The sequence below is a fragment of the Ziziphus jujuba genome, chromosome 12, assembly GCF_031755915.1.
Source record: "Ziziphus jujuba cultivar Dongzao chromosome 12, ASM3175591v1".
Lineage (NCBI taxonomy): Eukaryota > Viridiplantae > Streptophyta > Magnoliopsida > Rosales > Rhamnaceae > Ziziphus > Ziziphus jujuba.
Window position 1 is genome coordinate 23,264,678 of NC_083390.1, and position 27,888 is coordinate 23,292,565.

General features: G+C 33.7%; 4 protein-coding genes across 10 annotated transcripts; 3 read left to right on the forward strand and 1 right to left on the reverse strand.

Annotated features, from left to right (window-relative positions):
* Positions 1-229: 229 nt before the first annotated feature.
* Positions 230-4,943, forward strand: LOC107429546 (kelch repeat-containing protein At3g27220). Its single transcript, XM_016040258.4, has 7 exons — positions 230-676; positions 1,640-1,828; positions 2,156-2,385; positions 2,661-2,831; positions 3,559-3,664; positions 4,210-4,416; positions 4,594-4,943. Exons 1-7 carry the CDS (start codon positions 455-457, stop codon positions 4,762-4,764), a joined length of 1,296 nt encoding a protein of 431 aa, XP_015895744.3. The 5' UTR covers positions 230-454; the 3' UTR covers positions 4,765-4,943.
* An 839-nt stretch (positions 4,944-5,782) lies between these two features.
* On the reverse strand, positions 5,783-8,867 carry LOC107429527 (F-box/kelch-repeat protein At1g51550). Its single transcript, XM_016040231.4, has 2 exons — positions 8,137-8,867; positions 5,783-6,938 (listed from the first exon to the last, which is right to left on the reverse strand). Exons 1-2 carry the CDS (start codon positions 8,783-8,785, stop codon positions 5,974-5,976), a joined length of 1,614 nt encoding a protein of 537 aa, XP_015895717.2. The 5' UTR covers positions 8,786-8,867; the 3' UTR covers positions 5,783-5,973.
* A 932-nt stretch (positions 8,868-9,799) lies between these two features.
* Positions 9,800-12,540, forward strand: LOC107429534 (uncharacterized). Of its 3 annotated transcripts, none has more exons than XM_048462462.2 (5): positions 9,800-9,958; positions 10,139-10,221; positions 10,878-10,974; positions 11,882-11,936; positions 12,048-12,540. In XM_048462462.2, the coding sequence occupies exons 1-5, from the start codon at positions 9,892-9,894 to the stop codon at positions 12,214-12,216; spliced, it is 471 nt and encodes a 156-aa protein (XP_048318419.2). In that variant the 5' UTR covers positions 9,800-9,891; the 3' UTR covers positions 12,217-12,540. The 3 variants fall into 3 exon arrangements, with proteins under 3 accessions (XP_048318419.2, XP_048318420.1, XP_060669387.1); XM_048462463.2 differs by having other exon boundaries at positions 11,882-11,941; positions 12,048-12,186; XM_060813404.1 differs by lacking the exon at positions 11,882-11,936 and having other exon boundaries at positions 12,048-12,187.
* A 573-nt stretch (positions 12,541-13,113) lies between these two features.
* Positions 13,114-27,781, forward strand: LOC107429544 (ADP-ribosylation factor GTPase-activating protein AGD4). 5 transcript variants are annotated; one of them, XM_060813403.1, is made up of 20 exons: positions 13,380-13,395; positions 14,295-14,371; positions 15,613-15,801; positions 16,135-16,235; positions 17,569-17,639; positions 18,723-18,785; positions 20,249-20,293; positions 20,642-20,707; positions 21,332-21,379; positions 21,477-21,572; positions 21,654-21,695; positions 22,492-22,704; positions 22,904-23,035; positions 23,602-23,817; positions 24,413-24,499; positions 24,589-24,837; positions 25,627-25,748; positions 26,272-26,392; positions 26,534-26,991; positions 27,379-27,781. In XM_060813403.1, coding segments are annotated over exons 3-20 (2,247 nt in total). In that variant the 5' UTR covers positions 13,380-13,395; positions 14,295-14,371; positions 15,613-15,799; the 3' UTR covers positions 27,494-27,781. The 5 variants fall into 5 exon arrangements, with proteins under 5 accessions (XP_060669384.1, XP_015895740.3, XP_060669385.1 ...); XM_060813401.1 differs by lacking the exon at positions 15,613-15,801 and having other exon boundaries at positions 13,114-13,395; XM_016040254.4 differs by lacking the exon at positions 15,613-15,801 and having other exon boundaries at positions 13,130-13,395; positions 24,604-24,837.
* Positions 27,782-27,888: the final 107 nt, after the last annotated feature.

Genomic DNA, 27,888 nt, shown 5'->3' on the forward strand with positions numbered 1-27,888 from the left:
ATTATTATTATTTAAATGTCACTCCTCTCATGAAAAAAGGGAAAAAAAAAAAAAAGAAAAGAAAAGAAAAAGAAAAAACGTAGATGGTACTCATGGTATTGTTCAAATTGCTTTGTCACTTTATTAAAAAAAAAATAGTTGAGGGGTCAAATTGAAAAATCGTGGAAATTCAGGGACTACGGTGCAAAAAATCCATTAGTTAATGACTCCATGGATAGAGAACGTCGGTGTCTGAGCTGTTTGTCTCTTCTCTATCTTTCAATATGTGGGAAGAAGTTAGATCTTTCACATTTGAGTGTCTGCAATTGTAAACGCATAATTTTGTTTTGCTCCCAAAATTATTAAAAAGGAACCGAATTTTCATCTCCTTCCTTTGAATTTTTAGTGACCAAAAAGAATTGGTGTATATATATATATATATATATATATATATATATATTTATATTGGTGTGAGATGGTTAGGCCATCTGGAAAGCACACATCGGCGAGATTTTTGCTTATCTGCGTGAGTCTTCTTGGGATTGCTCTCATTGTCGATCTTTTCTGGGCTTCTTCTTCGTCTTCTTCTTCTTCTTCTTCTCGATTCTCCATCTCTTCCAACTGGGTTCCCGATCCTATAGATAATTCCAAAGCCCCTCCTTTTATAAACACCGACCATAATACTCTACCCACCAAGGTAAGGTTCGTTTCTTCTTCACTCTCATTGTTGCTGATTTTTGGTTTTTTTGCTGTGGATTTTCGAATGGGTTTTGTTTGGTTTACTAGAAAGTGTTGAAAAAAGAAATCTTTGGTAGTTTTGGTTGAAGCTTTGGTTATGGTTGAATTTTATCTGGGTTATGTTTTTGGTGCTCAGAAACTTTAGGAGTTGTGAAATATAAAGATTTTGAGTCATTGTATGTATCTGGTCATGTAGGGACCTTTGGTCTTCCCGTTCTACTTTAGCTTAATGTGTTCTATTACGTTTTTCTACTCTTTAGAGATTTGAGTAATTGGATCAAAATCTGGTGCGTCTTTGTTTTCTGTATTCTTATTTGTACACTTTTTACACTTTTTAGGTCTGACTAGAAAATGTAGGCAATAAAGAGCAAATGGAAATCTACAATATCCAGTCTTGTTTGGTCATAATTGGGTTTTAAGTGACCCCTGACTCCCCAGTTACCTGAGCGTAATATAACTATTTTTCTATTTAAATTGAATATTTGGTTTGTATGATTCATAATTGAAGTCGTTTTCTTCTTTATGAATGTTTACAAATGAATCACAGTTACACTTTTTATTTGTCTTGGGGGATTATTATTTGCACATAGAGAATTTTGATTTCTGATTCGAATTGATTCTAGACTTTTGAGAAAAATGAAAGGTCCTATATTGGAGGTTCCTTTTGATTGAGTTGGTCGAAATAGTTTTTGAGTTTCAGAAAACCAGTGATTGCCCCATTATGGCTGATAATGGTTTTGAAGTTACTTTTCTGATTGCCCCATTATGGCTGATAATGGTTTTGTAGTTACTTTTCTGGTTGCCCCATTATGGCTGATAATGGTTTTGAAGTTACTTTTCTGGTTTAAATTTTGGTAAGAAAATTGTAATCAATCCTTATTTTCGTCTCTCAAAACTAATCACCAATCCATCTTGCCTATAGGAGAAAGCTGTCCATCATCAAAATGCTACCGTTGAAGGCAGAGTTTTATCAGCAACTTTTGCTGATTTGCCCGCACCAGAATTAAAATGGGAGAAGATGGTTTCTGCCCCTGTGCCTCGTCTGGATGGGGCAGCAATACAGATTAAGAATCTTCTGTATGTGTTTGCTGGATATGGCACTATTGACTATGTAAGTTAGTTGTACTGCTGCTAGACCATATGATGCATTATTGTTGTTTTGAAAGCTAGCTAGCTCTGTTAACTGCTTTAGTATACTATATTGTTCTTGTGACTAGAGCTTGTGCTTCTAACAATTTAGTGGGCTGCTTTAGTTTTTTCAAGTCTTTTAAGCTGGGTATTAGAATGTACTTGATTAGAAACTGCGAGGATATGATAGGCAAATTTCAATATATTGGATTTTCTACTGAAAGAAGAAAGATATTTTCTTCTTCTGTTACTTTATACTTATGTATTGGCAGTAATTTTTCCTGTTTGTCATTGTGTTGATATTCATTAGGTACATTCTCATGTTGATATCTACAATTTTACTGATAACACATGGGGAGGAAGATTTGATATGCCAAAAGAAATGGCACATTCACATTTAGGAATGGTAACAGATGGGAGGTACATTTATGTTGTAACAGGACAATATGGGCCACAGTGCAGAGGACCTACAGCTCATACATTTGTGCTTGATACAGAGACAAAGCAATGGCATGACATGCCCCCTTTACCTGTTCCTAGGTATGTGCCCCACTGACAAGATAGAATCCATATAAAGTTTGCTTCATTAACTGATTGTATGTGCATTTCTTCTATTGCTGGGTCTGATTGGTAATTAGTCACTTTTAGAAACCCGTTAATGGCTGCAAGTATCTGCGGTCTAAGTCTGATTGGTAATTAGTCACTTTTAGAAACCCGTTAATGGCTGCAAGTATCTGCGGTCTAAGATTTCTTAGCGATGATTTTCTTCTGCAGTTCACACTTTGACTGAAAGGTTTGTATGTTATACTTTTCAGGTATGCACCAGCGACTCAATTATGGAGAGGTAGGCTCCATGTGATGGGAGGTAGCAAGGAGAATCGGCATACGCCTGCATTGGAGCATTGGAGTCTTGCTGTAAAGGATGGAAAAACATTAGAGAAGGAGTGGAGAACTGAAATACCTATTCCCCGTGGAGGACCTCATAGGTTTGTGAGCTTGTGATAATAAGTTGAACTGCATTTAACAGTTCTCTTGGTTAGAAAATGTATCTTAGTGATTAAAGATATTTTAAAAATAGCTAATTATGATACTGATTCTAGATCTCTCATGAATTTTCTTGTGAGTTTTGATTTGCATTTTTTTTTTTTTTTTTTTTTTTTTTGGTTGGATACTTCCCTCCTGATCAGAAACCAAACCTTATGAATAATACATCATCTCAATAATTTAAATTTAGAGGATAAGCATCCTCAAGAAGTCAATAAAAATAAAAATAAATAAAATTAGCATTCCAAATAATTCTTCAACAACTTTAGAGGACGCTGACTAAAAGGAATCGGAGAAATTTTTACAAAGTGGTTTCAAAAACTTGCACTTGGTGTTTTTTTGCTTGAATTTAGTTACATTTACATTTATGTCCTTTGATTTGTAACTTAAGATGCATATGAAGAAACTAGCATTTAGACATAGAGGAGAAAGAAAAAATTTATGTTTGTGGAGTTTTATATTAGAGATGTAATTGGCACTTCAAGCCCCACTTAGTTCTAATCCATACTGTGCTTATGTCTTCCTTTTCTTAATCATGTTACTCCTTTATGGCTGATGCATGGACATAGACTGCAAAGGTCATTCTGATGTTTTTTACTTGACAGGACAAAATTAACATTTCTAATTCAGTTCACCAGATAAATCCTGTTCATGTCTGTTTTCTGGTAGGGCTTGTATTGTGGTCGATGGTCGTCTTTATGTTATTGGTGGTCAAGAAGGTGACTTCATGGCAAAGCCTGGATCTCCTATTTTTAAGTGCTCTCGGAGGAATGAGGTAAGCCAATTTTTATATTGTTATGTTTTAATCTTATAACCAGTTACTTACTACGATATATTTATGTTTTAATCTTATAACCAGTTACTACTCTGATGTATTTAACCTTAGGGAAACAGATACATCATTTTCCTTTCATTACTATTGTTTTTACACAGCTAAGAAGTTTTCCCAGTGAGTAGGTGTTGGCAAGCTTCATTATTCTTAATAACTTTTCATTTATTTTTTGGAATGCATAACGGTAATTTTGATTGGAATAATGGATTAATAAACAAGTATATTGGTCTTTTACGTGGACAATCATATGGATATTAGATATTGTTTGATCTTTTCTACTTTATCTATTCTTATGAGGAAATAATATATACTCCCCGTCTTTTATGCAACCTATCAAGAAGAAGTAGTCAACAACTAATCCGAACCTTTTTTTGAGTCCTCCACCAAAATAATAATGATGATAATAATCTACATAGGTACCAGATAAATTGAATAAGGAATATGGTATATTCCAGGTCTCATTTGCTATTACTTCTTGTTTGGTTCAGGTTGTGTATAGTGATGTTTACATGTTGGATGATGAGATGAAGTGGAAAGTGTTACCTTCTATGCCAAAACCTGATTCCCATATCGAATTTGCTTGGGTGGTTGTTAACAATTCTATGGTTATTGTTGGAGGCACCACAGACAAGCACCCTGTAACGAAAAAGATGGTGCTGAATGGAGAAGTGTTCCAGTTTGATTTGGATAAACTGGTATTGAGTTCTTTCCTTGGTATACTTTGGATGCCAAATCATATGCTTGCATTATATATGTAAATGTTCAGACTCAAACATATACAAGTGCCTTCTTGCACACAGAAATATGAGTCTGTTGCTGCTGGTATGAATAATAGAAAAACTAATTTCAGTTATCTCTCTCTATATTTGCAGAAGTGGTCAGTGATTGGGAAACTACCATATCGAGTAAAAACCACACTGGTTGGATTCTGGGATGGATGGTTGTATTTCACGTCCGGGCAACGAGACAAAGGACCAGATGACCCAGCACCAAGGAAGGTCATTGGAGAAATGTGGAGGACCAGATTAAAATTAAACAAGTGATTGTTTTCTGTTGATTCTTTTGGTAGGATGTTTTTCTACCTGTAACCATTTTGTCTACTTGCAACCGCATTGTTATGTTTTTCATGTAATTTTTTCTTTTTCTATTATTCTTTTATTTTGGAAGCAAAATATTGTTCCTTCCTGTTACAAGCGAATAGAAAGTTACCTAATTAAGCAAATCTGGTACACTGATCTTCTTGCTGTACAACCAAGTTGTTGTCATGGAGTAGATGTAGTAGTATGGTCATGTAAGGTTGAATGTGCATATCCAAATTTGGAGTTCAACTAGAGTGGCATAATTTTCTTCACCTTTTCTACTGGAAATATTAAGGGCATTTCTGCAAAACTGATTAAACAAAGCGGGTGTTATTGGTTCTGGATTAAAGGCGTTTGAATTTGGATGATAGAGTCCGAACCTGCTGCTTTCTTTTAGGCTTTGAGAAAAAAGTAACTTAAAAGCTCAAATATTCAATCAAAAATCATATATTGTAAGCACTTTAAGTTTATTAAAAACGCAAATGAAAATGTAGTCAAAATTTAATTCGACGGGGATCCAAGAATACATCAATTTATAATGAAAGTTTTGGATCGGATTTTATGCTTATTATGATTCAATTAATTTATAAGGCAAGATTTACTTTCTCCTTTAAAGATAAAATCTTAACAACAATTTCTATAAAATGATTAAATACAATTGAGGCTCTAAACTAAAATATTTAATCAATCGTAACTCACGGCAAGAAAATTTTAATGCAGACGCGTTGTGATTTTTAATTTCTGGGTTGCAAGATTCTTGAAAAAAAAAAATGAAAAAAAGAAGAAGAAAATTTTAAAATGTATATTCGGAGTCCAACCTAATTATCAGAATCTCTTGCTGGGCTTGCAAGTTTGTTAGAATCACAATATAGCCAAGGCAATGCCCCCTTTTTTTTTTCTTTTTTTTTTTTAATTTTATTTATTTATTTATTATTATTATTATTAATTTATTTTTTTTACAAATTTAGAACTTTCAAAAAAATACATGAAGTTGGAGTTGCTTTTTACCATTTTCATTACCAAATTATGCAGGAAACTCGCAGTTGATGGGTGACAATACAAAGCTACTATGTACAAGAAAGGGCATTTTCCAAAAGCACCATTGATTTTACTCCGTCCGAAGCTACCACCAATAAGCAACATGGTTGATGCTGTTCCTTTTGTTGCATGATCTTAAAGCACAAGCTCCACAAGAAAAAGTTCACTGTCAAACATCAACCCAGATGATTCAGCAGGCTGAAGTACACCATCCACCATTCCACCAAAGATATACAAATAACGTCCAGAATGATCAGTACAGGCACGGTGGAAAGATCGGCTCTTGGGTTTATCATTAATTGCCTTCACCCTTTTCCACATTTTAGCAAATAGTTTCTTGGAGATCACCCTAGCTGGCTGCACTCTTATGGATTGAACTGCACTTATGTCTAACAACCAAAAGTCGTCTTTACGCTGCCTATTTGAATCCTCACCACCATAAATTAGCAGACGGCCTCCTAAGGTTCGAGTTGCTGAATGACCAACTCGTGGAATGGAAACTCCTTCAGGAATACTTGGTAATTCATAGAGTATTTGTAACCACTTCAGATGACCCTCATAACTGTCTAGAAGCCAGACATCATTAAGTACATCGTAACCCAATCCTCTCCCTCCGAATAGAACTGATTGTGTTCCTTCAATACAGGTCAATGTGTGTCCTGAACGAGGTGGAGGCGATGGTTGAGCCACAATCTCGTACCATATTCCGAAACTAAAATTTTCAGAAAGTTCTAAAACCCATGTGTCACCAATTCTGACACCATGTAAACCCATTCCTCCATGTACCACCATCCTCCTGCCTTCGATGCAACATGCAGCATGAGCCCCACGTGGGGGTGGAAGAGTTGTACCAACCTCAAGCAGCCTCCATGACAATGTGATACCAAGGTTTTCATGGCATGCTACTTGCCCCACCCATGTATCATTTTGACGGTTCCCTAGGTCGTTTATTCCTCCAAAGAGAATGAGAAAACCATCAATTACAACACATGAATGCCCAAATCGACCACTTGGAATGCCTGAATTAACCTTCTGCCACTTCGACATCCTTTGAAAACCATTGCCGAGATACGCCACCCATGTGTCATCGAGATGGCGTCCTAAATAGAATAGACACCCAAAATGGAATGTTAAAGATACTAAAAATGCACATAACGAAGAAAAAGAAGCATGCATTTAGCTGGAAACTTATAAGAAGACACTTCATTTCCTCAGACAACTAACATCTTCAAGTGCAATAAAACATATTGAACATGTACAATAGGATTAATGAATCACCAGAAGCTTATTTTTAAGAAAGAATATCCTATCTTCTCTCCTTTACCAAGCCTTTGTCTTCTAATGTGCTGGATGTCTGCAACATACCTAAGAGCAATCTGGTAAAGAAGATCAAGAAAAGATTAACCCTTTGCTCACTGATAACAGAGTTCGGTTTTCCATTTTGTATTGTCCTCTCATAGGAAAAGTACTTGTCCACGAAAAATGTTTTACCACTGGAGTAGTATGCTTACTGGGATCCCCCATTTGTAATAGCTAAACTTAAATGTGAAACAGATGGACATAAAAGGTAATCACAAACATGGAAGTAGTAATTGGAAGCATTTACTGCTTTAACGATCAAGTTTTTCATTTATCTGTTTTTGGTTACGACAAATGGTGGTTAAGGTAAGACCTGGCCTGTATCATAGGATGACCTATTATTTCAATATGAAAGCAGAAATGCAAAACCAGAACCCAAAATGAAGCTGGAACTCTGTCTTTAGAAAAAAGGTTGCTTTGAAGTAAATCGTTTAGTTTCGTCCAAGACCAAACTAAAGTTGATTGGTCACTGAGACTTCAAACTTACTATTGACATGTTGAACAATTTAAAGGAACTTGTATATTTGTTATAAATTTATGTTGCTGATGTAACAGTTTACAGTTTGCAACTAAAAGTTATGTGGGTCAGGATATGCGTTAAAAATGGAATACATATTTTATACAGGTTCATTCAAGATTTAGGATGAGGAAAGTCAATTGGTAGTTTTCACCAAGTAATAAATGAGCTGAACTCTCTCTCTGTCTCTCTCTCTCTCTCTAACTAGGATTTGTTAGTCATATGAAGTTCAAATTGTAATCCCAGCACAAAAAATTAAGATGCCACAATGACTAAATAGCAGTGGACTTAACCAACTTTAGATACAACCCAAAGAACCAAAACAACTTATAGTAAGGCATCTTATAGAAAGAAATAAATAGTATAACTGATAAAAGACAACCGGAACAAAAGGGGCCATTTTTGAAGTATGATTGACTAACCTCCCTCACTGCCACCACCAAACAAGACCAAGCAATCAGAGACAAAATTGAGAGAATGAGAGGCCCTGGGGTTAGGTAGCAACAATTTAGCATCTGGGCCAGATAATTTATGGCAAGAAACATAATCCAGCTGATAGACTTGTTTGTATAGCCTCATCCATGGAATCTGCTGCTGCTGATGATGGAAATAAGAAGACTTGAGAACATCAACTGATGTGGGTCCCCAGTCCCTCCTAAACAATGATTCCCACAAAGTGTCAGAAGAAGTAAGAACCCTGAATCTCTTGCAGGTCATGGCAAAGGAAAGGATTGAATCAATAGGTAGGAGAAGGAGGATGGTGAAGAGGTGGTCCTGAGCTAAGTGGGTTATTGGTGATCCGCTGATGTTGCTGCTGGTACTGGTATCCGCCATGGAAGAAGCTGCTCTCAAGCTCTCAAGGTCTGTTGTCCGTCTGTCTGTTTGTTGGGATTTGATATATGGGTATGGTTCTTGGGTGGGTTTCAGAAGGTGGGTTTGTTTTGAGTTGTTCGGATTGGTTTTTTTCTTTTTCATATCGGAGTAACGGTAAATTGGGTTTGTTTTTTGTTCTTGGTTTTCTGAAACTGTTTTTTTTTTCTTGGTTGAGAAGGAGATGGTAAATTTCTCCATTCTGAGGTCTTTTTGCTCGGTGTCTTTTTTTGTTTGCGTTATATGAAATTATGAGCCAATTGACGAATTACATGGTTTTCATTCTCCACACTTCTTAAGATAATTTCACTTTTCAACGTTTTGGAAGACAACAAAATCAGAGCCTGTCCCTTTTTTACGTCTCACACACTCTCTCTCTCTCTCTCTCCAATTTTTGTCTCTTTGTTTAGGTCGTTTTCTTGGTTTTTGAGTCCCACATGACATTTTTCTTATTCTGTTTCATTTCTATATTTATTTATTTTTTCAGAGAATCCAAATCCAAATCCAAATCCAAATGGCTATCTTATTGAGAAAATTTTCAACTTTCTTAATCAATTTTCAATTCTTGCTGAAACAATTGAATTGTAGAACTGAATTTCCAAACTTGAAGATTTTTAATAATAGAAGGTTTACAAAGAGTAGGAAATCTAATAAAGAATTCAAAATCAGACTAAAAAGATAAGTTCTTAAAAGGAAATATCCTAGATATCATTTAATAAACTATCATTATCCTCTCCCAAAATGATTATGTAATCAATAAATGTAATTGGTTCATATTAAATTTTACTTATCATTCTAAGATTCCCTTACCTAATCTAACCTATATTATTTTTTCAACCAGTATAATTAAAAGTCACATTAATCGCCATATCAGTTACCTTTTTAGTAAAAAAATAGTATTATTCAAAAAAATTATATGTATCGAATGAGAAAGAAAATTAAATAAGATTGCAAAAAGTAGGAAATTTGTAGAAAACTAAAGGAACTTGGAAACAGAAGGGGGTGTATACAGAAAGAAAAAGTTTGTAGTTGGAGTCCATTGGACTGAACTGTTAAAATGGGCTATTTTAATACATGCCAACGGGCCCTAAATTTGTCCTTGTAACGCAGGAGACGGGGCCCAACTTGAACAGAAACTTGTCGGTGAAGATCATATCTGGGCCGTTCAAAATTGAATATTGTTATCAAATGGTTCTTATGAAATCAAGTCATCATAAAACATACTATCATAATAGTTTCCCACTTTCCCATATCATTTTCTCGGCGACACAAAAAGAGCTTGTTTTCAAGGAAAAACAAAAATAAAAATGGCGGATTTCATTCTGCAACTACCTAACGGCTTGAGGAGCTTCCGTGTTTCTGTTTCACCAAACGGTGCGTTTTTTTAATCAATATTTCTATGTTATCCTTGGAAATCTGTTGGGCCTTTTTTTTTATTTTTATTTTTTATTTTTTTAATATTATATTATTATTTTCTTTTTGTGTGTGTGTGTGTGTGTGTGTGTGTGTGTGTGTGTGTGCAAATTAATGGTGAAATTTGACAACGATTTTCAGGGGTTTCTTCTCCACTGACGAGCAGTTCAGGTGAAGTTGGAACCCTTAGGCCAACCAGAAGCAGAGCTAATGGTCCAAAAATGGTAAGCTAAGAAAGAACTCAACACTCATGATTATGGAGTAAATATATATATATATATATATTTTTTGGTAATATTATGTTTATTGGAGTTTATATTAATCTGAGATATTACTAGACTTTTGTATGGTTTCATTTTCTTAATTAGATTTTAGCTTTCTTTAATATGACTGTAGTTATTTCTTTTAACTGATTTCTTTCCCTTGTTGTTCTATCTAATTTTAATCATGTACAATGCATATGAAAGTGTTTCAATCTGAAAAAAAGGATGGATCATTCATTACATTGCTTACTATACACATTACAGTGCTGGTTTTGGCAAGAAATTTACAAGAATGCATTTCAAAGTAGATATATGAACTCATGTACTTATATGATTGAGCCATGCTTTTTTGGGCCCCAAAAAAAAAAAAAAAAAAAAAAAAAACCTTGAAAGATTATTAATTTTGAGTAGAAGGAATATATCTGTGCTGGCATAGTGTAATAGCAATTGTAATGTTATCTCTTGTTGGTTTATGGGACCTTTACCATATTTCCCATCATCAATCTTGATTTCGAAATTTAGTTATGCTGGAGGGATGGAAAAGTATACAAATATCTGATTCTTGCTAAGCTGTTAATCTTATTGTTACTAATTCCTGGACACCTTTACTTTCGCAGTCAAATGTTCGGAAAGGGGTTAAAAGGAGGCCTGATCCACCTTGTGTAGTCTGCTTGGGCAGTGGGAGAATTGATTGCCACCAGTGCCGCGGAAAAGGTCTGTCTCACTGTCTCTGTCTCACAAACACAACACAACATACTAGGAATATCATAGAAGTAATTGATGCATGCATACACTACGTAAGTTTCTAGTTTAACAGTTAATGCCTTGGGCATTTTTGTTGCACCTTGCCTCTGAGTGCACATTTGGTTGTGGTACCTAAGGTTCAAATTCCTTGGCAAAAAAAATCCTTTGTGAGCTAGGACTTCTGAAAATAGGTGGTCCTAAGCAATGAATAATTCATCCTTGTTTGTCTGTTATTTTTAGATAGTATCTGTAATTGAATGGAAAAAAGTCTGCAGATGGGATAAGTAGTCTGCATGGACAATCCCTTTGTTTATTTAAAACAGTTGGACCCTAGAGCATCTAACAGTTCACTTTTGAATGGATGAGTTCTTAATTGTTTTGTAAATGGGGCTAGCTTTTGGTCAAGTGTATCAAAATTCAGGCATTAAGCTCGGAAATAGAGTCAATACACTCATTACTGGCTAATTAGTTTAAAAGGGGTTTAAGAATAAGGGCAGGTGTGTTTGTTCTGGGTGGAGATTGAACGAAATAGTGGTGTGGTAAAACTAGCACGTTACCAAGAGTATGCTGTTTAAACTAAAACTGCTTTAATAATATATGGGAACTATCTTAGTGCACACAATAGGAATTAAAAATTGCAGTTAGTGTAATTTCAATGCTTACAAACAAAGCATATGGTCCAATAAAGGTAATGCTCGAGTCAAGTGAAATCTTAAAGATAATTGAGGTTCAATGATAGAAATTGAAAGGTTAACATAACATAGAAAAATCCTACATCAACATGAAAATCTAAACATACTTAAGAACTTAGAATCGTACGATCTACGTCACCAATTAATGTATTCATGTCATGAATACTTTTCTCGTAATGTCGCAGGAAGGACAAACCATATTCATTTGGAAATGCTCCCTAAGGGGGAATGGCCAAAATGGTGAGGTATCCAACTTGTCATGCACATTTAAACTTTCCAACTACACTGAGAATGTTGGCCCCATTTGTGCGAACTCCCTTAGACTGTCAGCGACTTGATAACACTTTGCAGGTGTAGAACTTGCGGCGGAAGTGGTCTAGACTACTGTCCCCGTTGCCTTGGGACCGGTGAATATAGGTACGTCATGGGCTTTCGATTCATGAACGTGGATCACAAGAATAATGAGATTTCAAGTAATAAAAAACGTGGCAGCATAGCAGATCTTTATGAAGAACAATGAACCATAAATACGAAGACACTGACTTCTTTGGTCCAAACTACCAAAGATAACTACCAAAGATAGCGACCTCAGCAACCTCAAGATTACTAACAGCTACAACAGAGATCAGGCCAGAATTAATCTTGGTTCAAACTTTCATCACCAGTACCGTTCATAAATACTCTGATGTATACATGTACTAGAAAATTTTCACAGCGTAGTGTAGCATGCTTTTAAATTAACATGAATGGATGAATACAAGTAATGTAATGGTGGAAAGGACAAAGTATTAAGAAAAAAAATTACAGAAAATAAACAAGGAAAAATCCTCAGCTGTATTCTTTAGTTTCCTATTTCTTACTACATTTCACCATGGAAAAACAGCAACTTTGGTAGGCCATCTAAAGCATCCTCTGGTGATTGCTCTCGGTCAATTAATTCTTGAAAGAAATCCGAGAGAGCCTTTGTCATTCAAATCAAATTTTACTTGAAAATCCCCGGCGGATCAAATACTGAGTTTTAGATGTATAGAAGTCTGTTTGAATCCTAAGAAAATTTTTCTGCTGATAGTGCTTAATGCAGGTCCCAAAATGGTAGTCAATAATAACCAATATTAGCCAAATAACAATAAGAAGAAAATCGTTAAATTCAATCTGATTCATGTGCGAAGAACATGTAAGTTTCAGCCAACGGGAAGTTCCACCATATGATTCTCTGGACAAGGGCATTTCGGTCATTGTACCTTCCATAACACACAAAAAAAAAATAAAAATAAATAAATAAATAAAATGGAGTTGGCAAAAATAATAAAATAATAATAAATCAATTCGGTAAAAAGCGATTACTATTTACTATTACTGGGATTAGTGAGCGCGGGGCCACTAAATTTGACTTTTTCTCCTAAGAACGTATACGTGGCGAAAGGATAAGGTGATAGATAGGAGAGCAGATAGATGAAATCCAACGGTCACTGCGCAGTTTGACATTTTACGACAGAGTTGGTGACGAAAAGCCAAAAATAAAAACATGTGGGAGTTGAGGGCTTCACAATCACAAAACGGTCAGTTTTGTTAGGCCAGTTGCTTTCGCTTTCGGTGGATCAAGCAGAGACTCGAAATTGAAAATTGAGTTTGGGATTTGAGAGCTATAACAATGGCGTCCTTTCTCAAACTCGACGATTCCCCTATGTTTCAGAGCCAGGTATACAAATCCATTCCGCTATCCAATTTTCCATTTCAGACTGGAATTTTTCATCTCTCTTTTTTTTTTTTTTTTTTTTTTTTCCAATTTTATTTATTTGTTTTTGGATCTGCTTTATCTGGAAGTAAGCAGAAAACTAGGTTCCAGTGTGGATTTTCATTGTTACAACGTCAAGTCTGTGTTTATTTACTTGGTTTTGGTTAAATTTTATCGTATTTTTCAGTAATGAGAATTCCGTGGATTCTGTGTTTGGCGTAGTTTTGTTTCAATGCTTATTTATTTATTTATTTATTTTATTCCGAGATTTCGCTGATCAGGTTGTTGACTATTCCCGGACGAACTTACTTCGGCCATCATGCTCCATATTTCTTTATAGTAGTTCTTTTTCTTGTAAAATATTTTGATGTTTCTAATAAAAAACAGCTGGCACTTTGGTGATGAATTTCCACTAAAACTGTTTTAATGAAGCTCACATTGCGTATTTCGATTCAACAGTGTTGGTCTTTCCATATTTCCCAATCGAAACATTGCATCATCTGAATTACGTCCTAAACAATTTTGGTTATTGGAAAGTTGATCTGAATTTTTTATTTTAAAGAAGATTGTTAGGTGATTTTTATTATTGCTATTTGTTTACTACATTGATGTTTATATTTGAATTCTAGATTTGAATTGCAATGGTTTGAGACCTGAATAGCTTGTTGAAAATTCTAGACAGCCAGCAATTTAGGATTTATAAAATAATTGGAATCTAGTTATTTATTTATTTATTGATTTTATTTTTATTTTTATTTTTTTAAATTGTGTAAACAAAGGGGAGGGGATTTAGTGCGGCAAGAATTTAAATTTTGATTTGGAACTTATTAATATATGTTAACCAAGTTGCCTTTCTTTAACAGATATGTTCTTTAGAGCAGACAGCTGATGAGTTGAAGGATCGATGCCAAAAACTACACAAAGGGTGTAAGAAGTTTATGTGAGTTTCTTGCAATACTTCATCTATTATCAGGTTTTCCATGGGCAGATAAAGAATATTATGGGTTTCTTTCTTTTTTTTTTTTTTTTCCCAGTCTCTTGTAAAGTATTTATCTTATTGAGCTGTTTGGAATAAGGTTATGTTGTAACTATGAATAAAATAAACGTGCATCATAATGGAAGCTGAATTCTCTTATTAATATAAATGGTTTTCATGGATTTTCCTTTGGGAGCCTTCTTATTATCTTACTGAGACGAGCTTCCTTATGTTGTTTGATTTGTAACATTTATTTTTTGATAGGTACATATACATGCATGCATCATAATGGAAGCTAAATTCTCTTATTAATGTAAATTGTTTTCCTAGTTTTTCCTATGGTAGCCATCTTATTATCTTTCTGAGATAAGCTTCCTTATGTTTTTTGATTTGTAACATTTATTTTCTGATAGCTGCATATACATGTTACATTTTCATTCATCTGGGACTTAGGTATGGAAATAAATGCTTATAAAAACAACAATTATGAGTTTCTATGTATCTAAGGATGAATTGTTCATATATAAAGTTAAAACAAACTTAGGGTGCTTGGATAAGCCTAATTTTCTGAGACCCCACGTATCTGCAAATAAATCATGTTGTGACAGAAAAGTAACTGCTTAATTAAAGCATGAAAAATAATGGTTTCCTATTTGTTGCCTTTATTTTATTTTTAATTTTATTTGGCTGTATTAGCTTTGTCTCTTTGGTGTCCTCAATTAGTTTCCTTTTAAATTTTGGTAGCTTCTTAGTTTTGTGCATTTATATTGCCTTTATATCCATGCTATATTACCTTATATGGTACTCTTCAGGATTTGAATCCATGTAAGTAAACAAGAGGTAACCTTTGTATATGTATGAGCGTTTGGCATTTAATCTTCAAATAGAACATAGACTTTCATCCTTGAAGTTGAACTTTTGAGAGGATTTTTCATCTAGTAAAATATCTATAGACTAAGTTATTATTTTATTTAGATGGAGAAATACAGAAACTAAGATTACTGTACTTTTCACATAAGCCGTGATCTTCCTTTTTCTCTAGCCATTCCATCTCAGACAATACCCCAAGCCAAACTATTATTGTTGCCTGTTCTTAGTTCCTGCATACGGTAAATTTAAGCTTCAATTAGCTTTCAAATGGATCCTCTAACATACATCTTTTTATGTCCTGCATCACACCTGTTGGTGGTTCTGTGAATCTTCAGAAGTACTAGACAAGTTTTATGTACCAACAATCTTGAAATAGAGAATATTCATACATGGAAACTGCACATAAATGCTGATCCTCTTGCATGAGCAATACTGTCCACGAGGTTAACTCTGGTGGAGACTGGAATATTAGACAACTCTTCTTTTTGCATTGCTCAATTGTGGGTGATTGCCTACCATGCCATGTAAGATATTTCAATTTCACTAGATATGCAATTTTCCAACCTATGTTGATTTCTGAAACGCTCTTAAAAGTGGCTCCTTAGATCTTTTCCAAAACAGTTAGCAAATCTCCTAGATGTGGCTGCCCATAAATTGAAAACCTACCTACTAGATGTGATCCTCAAGCCATTTACTTCCTTTATTTGTAGGAGGATAGAACGCTAGTGGCTACTATAGGTTTTTAATTCAGTTACATTGTTATATATGTTTGCTTCTTAAAGGCAGCTTAAAGCCATGGCAGAGATTTTTTCATTTTTTATTTTGTATTTTTTAATTGTTGTCTTGTCTATTCACAGGGCTGCCCTTGGAGAAGCATGTAATGGGGACATTTTTTTTGCTGACTCTTTGGAAGCATTTGGTGGTGGGCAAGATGATCCTGTTAGTGTATCCATAGGAGGTTGTCTTGGTTCCATATTTTGAAGTCTTCATTACTTCCTTTTCTTTATTAATTCAAAATCTTAAGGTTTTTGTGTTGGTTTTATATCCATTGTTGGCATGAGTTCCTAATAGATTGAACTTTTGGCTTTGGTAACTAATATCGCATTATTGCCTAATTTATGGTTTTGTGTTCATATCTTGATAATCCTATATTTGTTTGTTTATGCTGCATGTATATGGTTCAATTTTTGTTCTGTTGTTGGAATGTTTGAGGGATGGTATTAAGCATATGTTGTGCATTGGCTAAAAATAAATAATTGAGTTCACCTCTCAACAATTGAGGCATTTAGTATTAATTGTAACTTTAACACCCTAAAATGATACTTCTACCAAAACAAGAAAAACTAAAGTGATACTTCTTATGGAGTGATACCATAAATGGAGTGATATCATAAAAGGCTTTCATTGCAATTAAAGCTTGAGCTGAAGCTTTGATCTTTGTATTTAATATGAAAAACCTAAATTGATAACCAATAAGGGGCTAATAAAATACTAAATGTAGTAAGATTTCCTAAGTGTAATATATGTTATGCTGGCTTAGTTTCCATCGTTGGGTCTCTTCCTAACAGCTAAAGTTTTTGGGGTTGATTTGTAACTTAATCAGGTATTAGGACCTAATTGTCTTCCATGTATTCTGTTCGAATTCTGCTGATCCTGATATTTGCTAATGTATTGTTCTGCATGTGAAATGCTTTCTTTTTGTTCTCTGCTGGCTGGACCTGCTGGTGAATGAGTGTTTACCTGTAATCTGTTGTGTAGGCCTGGTACATGATTAAGTTCATTTCTTAACAACTTAAGATTTTGGGATTGATGGTAACTTAACAATATTTAATCAAGAAGATTTTAATTCTGTTGAATTCTACGAAGTTATTTTGATTAGATAGGTTTGTCTTATATAGATATTGATATATTTGTTAAGGAAAAGAGGTGGATAATTGTTACATATTTCTCCAGGTTTGTGCTAGTAAATGAAAGATTAATATTTTTCTTGTCTTGTTGGGTTGGATGGAATCTGATATGCTTATTCTTGGTAATAGACTTTTATACTTAAAGAATGTAAATTTCGCAATTTGCTAGGGGTATCCTTTGTGTATTTACAGTTGGATGAAGTATCTTGATTCCTAGTTGTGTACAGATTAAGTTGCTAATTTTGAAATAGGCTTAGACAGTGATAATACTAATAGTTAACAAAAGAAGTAAAATGTTACAATTTTTGTTGGTTGTATAGCTGAAAATGACCAACCTGGTAAAGTTTTGGAGTAATATTTCCATTTCTGATTTTCTTATTCCAGGTCCTGTAATGTCCAAATATATTACTGCGTTTCGTGAGCTTTCTACCTATAAAGAGCTTCTCCGTTCCCAAGTGAGTCTTCAACTTGCCAAGTAATAGATATGATCTTCTTAATTATCTTCTTAATTATGTTAACTAGTCAGTTCAAGTCGTTTTGTGTAGAGCCTTCTTAATTGATAATACAGGCAAAGTTGTGTTTTTTTCACTTCCAAGCATATCATTTAGTGGGTCTGGACTTGTTCGTTGATTTGATGTACATTTGACGTGCCTTAGCTCCTTTATTATCAAAAGAAAAGAAATTCATTTGCTCCTTTCAATATGAAACAGAACATTATTACCTATGAAATATTATATGGATTTCAAAGCAGAACTACAACTGAATCACTTGAATTACTTGAAATCCTGATTAGACCTCATTTTATTTTCATAAAAGACTTTATTGATAAAGGCAATACATTGTAAGATAAGACAACATTTTCCCAATATGTTAAAAGGGATAAGGAACAGCCATTATACGACCAACTAATTTGATTTTTTATGTCTAGGATAAGAATGTTTGTAGTAAAATAATGAGAGGAACTGAACATGTTGTCTGTTCTTGAGTTAATGACCCTAGAATAAGCAAAACTGCCTATGGCAACACTAAAAGCTAAAGGGAACTAGTCTGCTTGTGCCAGTGAACATGATGAACTAGGTTTATCCGATGAAGTGAGAAAAGTAATCCTTCCATTTCATGACTAAAGTAATCCTTCCATTTCATGACTATGTGATGCTTTCTTCCGTGTTAACAAAAATGGCCTTGTTGCCTGTCTTCATTCCCCTTACGAAAAATGATAGCTTTTTATGGAGTTTCCTGCAGTCTCCTTCATGTGCCTTGGTCATTTTTAGTGATAGCACCGAACGTCATATTTGTTGCCTGATTTTTGTAATATGTTATAAGTTTATATGTTTCTTTCTTTAGAGGATGAGATCTCATCATCCTCTTGAAATGATTTGTTTTCTTTTATTTTAACAATATCCAGTATTCTGAAAAATAAAAGACAAGTAACGTATAGTTTATTATGTGTGATATTTAGGCATGGATCTCTTATTCTTTTTCGTGCTTTGTTTTGGGATATTTAATTTCTATTGAGTTGATAAAATTTTCTGTTACAGGTAGAGCATGTCTTAATTGATAGGCTGACGCACTTCATAACAGTTGATTTGCAAGATGCAAAGGTGCTTTTTATTCCATTCTTGCTGCTATGCTAACCACTTTCAAAATTACTACAGGCATTGATGCAATGTAATACTTAATTTGTTTTTAGATAAAAATATTTACTTTAGTATAAACATGCTAGATGGGAGAAGCATGTTGGGCAATTTAATGATGTGTTTCCTCATCTAAGTTTACAGAAGGCATAAAAAACCATTTCAATGTGATGTGGGATGGAAAGGAATTGAAAAGATTAAGGATAGATTACTAGCATCACCCTAGTAGAGTTCTAGGAATCACGCCTAGGAACCTTGACATTGCACCTATTTTAGGTTTGAATCATAGAAAATCAGGAAAATAGTTCATTTTCTTTTTTCTGGAATCTTTTCCTATTCCTTCTTTTCGTTTACACTGTTTATAAAGAAATTAGTGCATGAATCCAAGATATACATTAATTTCAAGGTACATTTATCAGAAGATAAGCAATGAATCTAGACAATAACTCATTACCCGATGTGTCTAATCTCATTCTAACCTTTTTGTTTGCCTTTTTGCTTTCCTTAGAAACCCATTTTCAGACACACATACTTGTCCGAATGTGCATTTATGAACACTTTCTGTGTGGAATCCGTAATTTTTGGAGCAAAATCATTAATCATAATTCATAAGATGAGGAATTTATGTGGGATAAAATTCAATTCTGGTTGTCATCACGGCTTCTTCTAGAGAAAAAAATTCAAATATCTTTATTTCTTTGTTGTTTTTATGAATATGAGGAATATGGGGTTTTCAGAAATTTAAGTAATGGGTATTTTTTAAGTTTGTTGTGTTTCTTCCTTTTGGAGGATTTCTGGTGTCCCTGAGCTTGTATTTCTCTTATTTTCTATAAGAGCCATGTCTCTTAAAAAAGGAACGAAAACCAAAAGAGAAGAAAAAGTAAAAAGTGCTTGACAAAATATTAGGCTTTAGTATTGAGCTTTGAATATGTGCACTGTGTATACTACAACATCAACATAGGAATTTAACAGCTTGGGTTAGTGCCTCTAATTGATATTCCAATAATTGAATGCTTAGAGCAGCTGCAGTGGTTTTGTTTTGTTTATTTTTGGTGGTCTTGAAATTCTTTGTTTTTCCACTCTTACCGTTTTTATAGAATGTTTATGCTATTTGTTATTTTGTATTGCAACTCGTGGTTTGAATTAATCTCTGTTGTCTTGGGTTTGTAATTTTATTTATTTTTGATGATTAGGTTTGTTATTATCAAATATGAAATGCTTAGTCTATATCCTAGCAGTCTATATACTTAGCTTGTTATTTTTTAAATTGTACATGATACATTTCATATTCCTGAAGCTCAATGTTGAAAGGTTTTACTCTAACTTTTCTTAGGTCTGCTTTCTAATAAGGACATGCTAGGTATTAAATGAAATTCTCAAAAATATTATTTGTTTTTCTTTACTCACGTGCTTATCTATTAATTTTGTAGGAGTCCCGAAAACGCTTTGACAAAGCAATACACGCTTATGACCAGGTATTCAGAGTCTCATGACAATTCCTAATTGTGTAAATAATGTTGGAGAGGGAGTAGTGATGTAGGGCTATAAATTTATTTCTTTTTATACATATTTCTTTTACAAGCCTAGTCCCCTAAGAAAGGGAGAGCTTCTTATAGATGGGCCCAACCGAAGGTTTGAAAGTATGGTTTTTAGTGTGTATAAGTTGATGATGCACTCTTCAACTTTAGGATTTTTTTTTTTTTTTTTTCCTATTACAGGCATTGATTATTTTTCAATTTCTAAAATGGTGTTACTTAACATCTCATGTACTTTCTGGCTTCAAATTTAATTGCTTATGGTAGCTTATTTATACTTAATGTCAGTCACGAGAAAAGTTCGTATCATTAAAGAAGAATACAAAGGGAGATGTTGTTGCTGAGCTAGAGGAGGTAATATTTCTATTCTTCATGTAATTAACTTCAATAGTTTCATGGCTTATTATGTAACTATTGACAATCTAGAGATTTCTTAGTCTATTGATTTTCTATTATCTTTTAATCACTGTTTATTTAGTTTGATTGTATATTTATTCTTTTGTATCTATATTTGATAAGTAGCACAATACGAACTTTATTTAGAAAATACATCACAATGAAATAAATGTGGACTAGGTTTCCAATTTGATGCATTAATCATGAGCAGGACAATAAATACATACTTGATAAAAGAAACCTAAAAAACAGTTGACAACTCTTTTTCCAATACTAAGAATCCAATTACTAGAATATAGTTAAGCTTCTGGAGAAAACAATTTTTACAGAGAACACCAAGAAATTTAAGTATGTCTCTTTCAAAGCAAACCACAACGTCTCCTGTTACTTCAAAAATTCTGTTATTACTTTCAATCCACACCATTCACAATAAGGTCATTACTAGGTAAGGCCATAGTATCTTGCATCTTTTTAATAAAAATTGGCATCTTGGCTTGTGGTGGCTGAGTAAAAGTAATGCTTGGCCAGCATTGGCTTTATTCAGTGTTCAAATAGAGAGCTCACTGTCCCTTATTATGACAGGATCTACAAAATTCAAAATCAGCTTTTGAGAAAAGCCGCTTCAATCTAGTATGTCTTCTATGTTTATGAATCTCATCTTATTATCCAGTTTTCCCCTATTCTATCTGCTTGTGATAAATCTTTCTGTGTGATTTAAGGACCGCAGGTAAACGCACTGATGAATATTGAAGCAAAGAAGAAGTATGAGTTTTTGGAATCTTTTAGTGCAATTATGGATGCTCATCTAAGATATTTTAAGCTGGTATATTGACTTGATTTATATGTATTTACAGATTAATATTTTGACATTTGGTACACTAAACAGAACCTCTTTATGCTTTAGGGATTTGAATTGTTGAGTGAAATGGAACCATATATTCATCAGGTACAGTTTTACTTTGCCTTTTGTCAATATTGTACAATTTTTACAAATGAGTTAAACGGATGGAACCTTAAATGTAAGGAGACATTGTACCTTGTACATGAGACAAAAAATTGATATTACCCACCACTTAGATGGTTTATAATGCATTAAATTCAATGCAGGGTAAAATTTAGTGTAAGGTGCTCCGATCCGCCATCTAATTTGATGTTGTTGATTGCTCAATATTGTATACCATTTAGAAGTATCTTACTTGGTGTTTATTTAATATGCTTCCTACTTGTTTGCATATGAGCTTATTTTGGAGTGACATGGTGGTTCTGTTAAAGTTATTATTTTACCATCAAAATGCTTCAGATCATTTTATTTTTAATTGAATAAATGGGGATAAAAACACAAACGTAAGCAAAATGATTTTATTAGACTTTTCTTTCCTTTAATCCATTCATTATTGGAGGAATTGATTTTTGTGAGGGATTTTTCAATCCTTTCAATTTTCTTTTATCACTCTTCCCCTTTCTCTCTTTCCACTTTCTTGGCTATTACACACACAGCTTCTTAATGTATAAGTGCTAATATCCTAGTCAATTAACAATTAATGGTTGTTCTTTATATGTTCATTGCTTATAGATGTACTACAACTCTATATATGTTGAGATGGCATCCTTATTTATTTATTTTTAATGATTGGAATTTTTAAAAATGAATACCAACCAACATTTATTGATTTGTCGATAGGTCTAGGATCACTATTCTCTTGAATGGTCAACTAATACTTAATTATGTTCCTTGAAATCAGGTGTTAACATATGCACAACAAGCTAAAGAACAGGCCAAAGTTGAACAAGATAAACTTGCCAAAAGGATTCAGGAATTCAGGACGCAAGCCGAGCTTGATAGTCTGCAAGCTTCCAGTAATTTAGAGCCTCCTTCAGTTGATGGGGTTTGTGCTTTTGGTTTGAGTTCTTACAAAAACGTAGAAGCAATCATGCAGTCCACGACAACCGGGGAGGTAAGGTTTTATTTTATTTTTTTAAGAAGTTTTTGATTTTGAGCAAAAATAACTTTGTCTTTGTATGTATTGACTTCTAACAGTCTAATTATTTAAATTATCGAACTGCAAGTTTCTTTATTGACACTCTGACAATTAGTTATACTGGAAAGAAAAGATGCTCATAGTATATTTTAATTGTTTTTTAAATTGATGTTAGGTCCAAACAATCAAGCAAGGATATCTGTTGAAGCGATCGTCAAATTTGAGGGGAGATTGGAAGAGGAGGTTTTTTGTACTCAACAGTGAAGGAGCTTTGTATTATTATAGAATTAAGGGCACAAAACCTATGGTATGTTATACTTTTATATTCAAAGTTGTTGCTGATTTGCATTTCTAAATTTTTGCCTTGTTTCTTGTCACAATTCTATTGAATTATTGTTTAGGCTAGCCTAAAGAGTTTCTTCCATGAAAAACTCCTTTCTCTTGGCTGTTTATTATGCTGTATTGTTCAGATGAACATGAGATTATAAATTGCTACTCTTTTGGTGGTTTAGGATGAAATTCATTAGAAAGTGATCAGAAGATTATAGCAGTGCGATACAAGGAGTACAAAATGATCTTTTAGTGAAGTAGAGTTTCTAGGTAACAAAAAAAATCCAACCAGGCATATTTAACAAAACCTATTAGAAGATAAACCTTGGTGGCCTTGTATACTTTCAAAATTTAAATTATATATTTATATTGTTATGGATTTGTATGTTTATCTACAATTTCTATTACATGTGTCAAATCTTGGCTGAATTAATTTTAGTTATTTATTTATTTGAAAAGTAAAGCATTCTGGATGTATTGTTGTTCTCTTGCTATCATAGATTGATGACCTTTTCTTTTGGCTTCACCCTGTCATGAATATAGGGCTCTCAGTCGCAGCAATACACTCGCTCAGGTGAACATAACAGTGGTGTGTTTAGTAGATTCCGAAAGCACAATAGGGCATCTTCATTTAATGAAGACATTCTGGGCTGCCGTACTATTGATTTGCGCATGTCAACTATAAAGATGGACGCAGAGGATACAGATCTACGGCTTTGCTTTAGAATAATGTCTCCTTTGAAGACTTATACTTTGCAGGTAATTAAATTGGCCATTAGACGTTCTGTTTTGCTTTTGCATTTTTGAACTTAGCTGTCTGCATGACCTAACTCATCTTAAGTAAACCACAATGCATACTCATGGTTAATCGTACGGTAAAAGGTCATGACAAATTCAATTCATGAAAGCAAGATTGTAACCTAGCAGCACTGAACATTGAAAAATATTTACCGGCTTGTTTTTAGCAAAAGCATTAATTTGGTCACTGTAAGTGCCAACGAATAAGAAAGTTCTGGATGCAAAATTGACACCATTCGTTTTAAAGTTAGAAAGTTATCAGGTTATGAAGGATACAAGAACATCACAAAAAGCAAGCTTCAAGATACAAATAATTAATGTAGAATATGTTATATGTAGATCATAGAATTATCTCTGTCTCTGTTTCTTTTCTTTTTCTTCATCTTCTTCTTCTTCTTTTTTTTTTTTTTTTTTTTTTTTTTTGATGTTATTTTTATGTGGAGTACATTATGTATTTTAGAATTTATTTCTCTATCTTAAACAACTGAGGTAGATTAGCTGAAGCTTTTTGGACAAAATTATGAATGCTGACTTTTTTCTCTCCTGGGTTAGTCAGGCTGAAAATGAGGCAGATAGGAAGGATTGGATGAACAAATTAACTGGAGCTATTGTATCTCTCTTCAACTCTCAGTTTTATGGACAGGTTTACCTCTGTAAAAGCTATGCCTTTTTTTCACAATGCATTATGAAAATATGCATCCAACAAGTAAAGTTTCTATTAAAAAAGGTTAGCTGTATCTTTTGCAGCCTTTTCCTGCAACTGTAAATCAGGAGAATAATAAATCTGCTGGCGGTGCTTCTTGTGATGTTCAGCCACTAGATATAGATAGTGTTTCTACTATTCTCAAAGAAGTACCTGGAAATGATTTTTGTGCGGAGTGCAGTGCTCCAGATCCTGATTGGGCATCTCTTAATCTTGGTATATTGTTGTGTATTGAGTGCTCTGGTGTTCACCGGAATCTTGGTGTTCATGTTTCCAAGGTGCGCGATGAAATTGAATTTGAGTTTGCTTTTATTTTTTGTCTGTAAGGGTATCTCCCATGTCTTTTTAGATTTGTGATCTTAATTTACTTCTTGCATAATTATGTGAAACTTTACATGTTTCTTTTCTTTTTGGTCCTCAACTTTACATGAAGATTGAATGTATGAAAAAGTCCAGAAGGGAAGTTAATTCAACAAAAATAAAATTTAATGGGAGGTTGCTAATTCTAGGTAGATTTGCAAAACTTGCAAACTATAGGGGAGGTTGATGTAATTTACCCTAAAATTGATGCTTTATTTTATTTATTTATTTTTGTTTTCCTATACTGTTTATATGTATATTTAACTTTATCATGTATAATTTATTAATTGTTTTAGAGTAGAAAATGAAATGATTTCATTGCCATTCTTTTAGAAAGTTGAATCTGTAACCTGCAAAAGTAAGATGGCAGGTTATGTAATATAAACACTAGCTGTACTGTCTTTCAATTATTTTCTGTAATGTATGGTATAATATATTTTCTCCATCTGCTTCTTAAGATTTAATTCTGTAAATAGCGTATCTGCATAGTTTCCTTTCTTGTAGCCCTAAGTAGGCTAATACTATGGTACTCTTATTCATTGGTTTAATGAGAAATATTCTGTTGCTTTTTACATAGTTTTCATAATCATCACTATGGTCATTGTATCTGCATTGTTAAGGAGCTAAGGAGAGTTAAGCATTACTGATATTATATCAATTGTTTGTAACCCGAGGGTAAAAGGAATGAATTTTCAAACCAACTGCAGGTGAGATCTTTAAAGCTGGATGTGAAGGTTTGGGAACCTACTATCTTGGACTTATTTCGCAACTTGGGTAATGCTTATTGTAACTCTTTATGGGAGGGATTGCTTCTGCTTGAAAATAGTCGGTAAGTACATGTACATGCAATATAAGTTGTGGGAAATGTTACCTAGTTTATTTAGTAGTTCTAGCATGGAAATTTGATTGCTGATTTTAAAATCTGGCAAGATGTAATTGAAGATGTTTGATTTTTTTAGGGAGTTCCTGGTTTTTTGGATAATGAATAGAAATGTAATGTATAAATATGTCCTGTAATTAGAAATATGGCATGTCTTTCAAGGATAATTTTTGTTGGGAGGATGTTTTGTTTAAAAGTGTTTGTTAGGTTTTGTTTTATTGTCGTTCTTTGTTTTGTTTATGATCTGTGAGTCTCATCCTCTATTTATATACTGTATGATTTTATAAGTAAAATATTGCTTTTTATCCATGTAAAAAGAAAGGAAGAAAAAAGGCAAATTGTAAAATTTCAGCGTGCTACAGCTGGAATAATCATCTTGTTTGTGAGGTCCTTAACCTTTTTGACACGGCAGAGTATATACTGAATAGTGTTTTAGTGGCATTATTTAGGTAATTAATTTATAAATTTACAGCTTTCAGCTGAAAATAAATATCTCATGCAGAGTGGACGACAAAAATGCCGCAATCACTTCAATTACAAAGCCTTGCCCAAACGATTCTATTAATCATAGGGAAAAATATATCCACTCAAAGGTAATTGGTTTGATTCATTTCTCTTTTACATCCTAAGAGGTTGTTCTATTTAACATGTCCTTCTCCATCTCTTTACCATCATTTTTCTGCTGTGAAAACACTGTAATGGCTGATTTGGCACATTATGTTTTGTTGTTCTAGTATGTGGAGAAATTGCTGGTTGCTAAAGATGAATCTGTAACTGGAACAGATTCTCTTGCTTCGAAGATATGGCAAGCAGTTAAGACCAATAATTTAAGAGAAGCCTATCGTCTAATTGTGGTCTCAGATTTAAATATCATAAACACCACCTTTGATGAAGTGTTCCATGTTGATTTATTTCACCATGACAAAGCAAAAGACTCTGGTTGCAACGCTAATGAAAATAAACGGCAAGATCCATCATCCTGTAGGAGAATCAAGGACTCCAATGACCCTGGAAGTTGTCTTCAGGGTTGTTCACTTCTGCATTTGGCATGCCACGGTGGAGATTTTGTGATGGTTGAATTGTTGCTGCAATTTGGTGCAGACATAAATTTACGTGATTTCCATGGAAGGACTCCTTTGCATCACTGCATCTCCGTTAGGAACACCCCATTGGCAAAGTTTCTACTCAGAAGGTAATGTATCCATGCTCCATTCAGCCCTATATGAAATTTGACCATATTATATATTATTCATCTTTTTATCCAAAACCATGGGGGAGCAAAATCGGTATTTACATTTTTTCAGAGGGTAGAAGGTGGGAAGTTCTCCTTGTTTAGAACTTTTGGTTCTCTATAAGGAAAACTAATAATGTGTAGATTTCCCAAAATTCGATATAAAGAACCTGATTATTGATTAGTTTGAGAGGGAAGAGTGCTCGAATAACTTGTCCATGTTCAGAGAAATTATGCGTGCTGCTCCTAGATTGATAGACAGAACGTTTACAAAAACGCGTTGTTGAAATGGCTTGTTCCTTTGTATTGATGTCTTATAATGCATTTGCTGGCATGTTATTTGTGCAGAGGTGCTGGTCCATCGATTAAAGATGGAGGGAGTCTAAGTTCATTAGAAAGAGCTATGGAGATGGGAGCAATAACTGACGACGAGTTGTTCATATTGCTTTCTGAATGTGAGTGAAAAGTGAAATTGCATATGAGACTAATCTACTTGCTTGCTTCCTTTTCTCAATTTTACTGATGTTAACAAAACCATAATTGCCTTATCATTATGTGAGAATCCTCTTAGTTACCTATTCATTTTTAGATGGATAAGTTTCTTTAATTTTCTTGTTATTTAAATATCGTATTCTATTAATATGGAATTAATTAATATTGTATAAACTCCACATTTAGCTCAGCTTCATGGAAGAAAAAGAAGCTAGTAAATTTATAATTCCAAGAGTTAAAAGTTGTACTATTTATTTCATAGAGAAGAACACTTTTTCTCTATCATCTCCATTTTCTCTCCATACTTTCCGCTTTTCCTCTTTAGTTTTTCTTTAAATATTCAGTCGACATTTTTTTTTTTTTTCA

Bases quoted from the DNA above. Each gene is read 5' to 3' on its own strand.
- LOC107429546 (XM_016040258.4), top strand. From the start codon at position 455: ATGGTTAGGCCATCTGGAAAGCACACATCGGCGAGATTTTTGCTTATC. The intron at 2,832-3,558 runs GTTTGTGAGCTT...GTTTTCTGGTAG, and splicing joins CCCCGTGGAGGACCTCATAG to GGCTTGTATTGTGGTCGATG. The intron at 4,417-4,593 runs GTATTGAGTTCT...CTATATTTGCAG, and splicing joins AGTTTGATTTGGATAAACTG to AAGTGGTCAGTGATTGGGAA.
- LOC107429527 (XM_016040231.4), bottom strand. From the start codon at position 8,785: ATGGAGAAATTTACCATCTCCTTCTCAACCAAGAAAAAAAAAACAGTT. The intron at 6,939-8,136 runs GTTAGTCAATCA...TATTCTATTTAG, and splicing joins TGGTGGTGGCAGTGAGGGAG to GACGCCATCTCGATGACACA.
- LOC107429544 (XM_060813401.1), top strand. From the start codon at position 13,348: ATGGCGTCCTTTCTCAAACTCGACGATTCCCCTATGTTTCAGAGCCAG. The intron at 17,640-18,722 runs GTGAGTCTTCAA...TTTCTGTTACAG, and splicing joins AAGAGCTTCTCCGTTCCCAA to GTAGAGCATGTCTTAATTGA. The intron at 25,749-26,271 runs GTAAGTACATGT...ATAAATTTACAG, and splicing joins CTTCTGCTTGAAAATAGTCG to CTTTCAGCTGAAAATAAATA.
- LOC107429534 (XM_048462462.2), top strand. From the start codon at position 9,892: ATGGCGGATTTCATTCTGCAACTACCTAACGGCTTGAGGAGCTTCCGT. The intron at 10,222-10,877 runs GTAAGCTAAGAA...TTACTTTCGCAG, and splicing joins GAGCTAATGGTCCAAAAATG to TCAAATGTTCGGAAAGGGGT. The intron at 10,975-11,881 runs GTCTGTCTCACT...GTAATGTCGCAG, and splicing joins CCACCAGTGCCGCGGAAAAG to GAAGGACAAACCATATTCAT.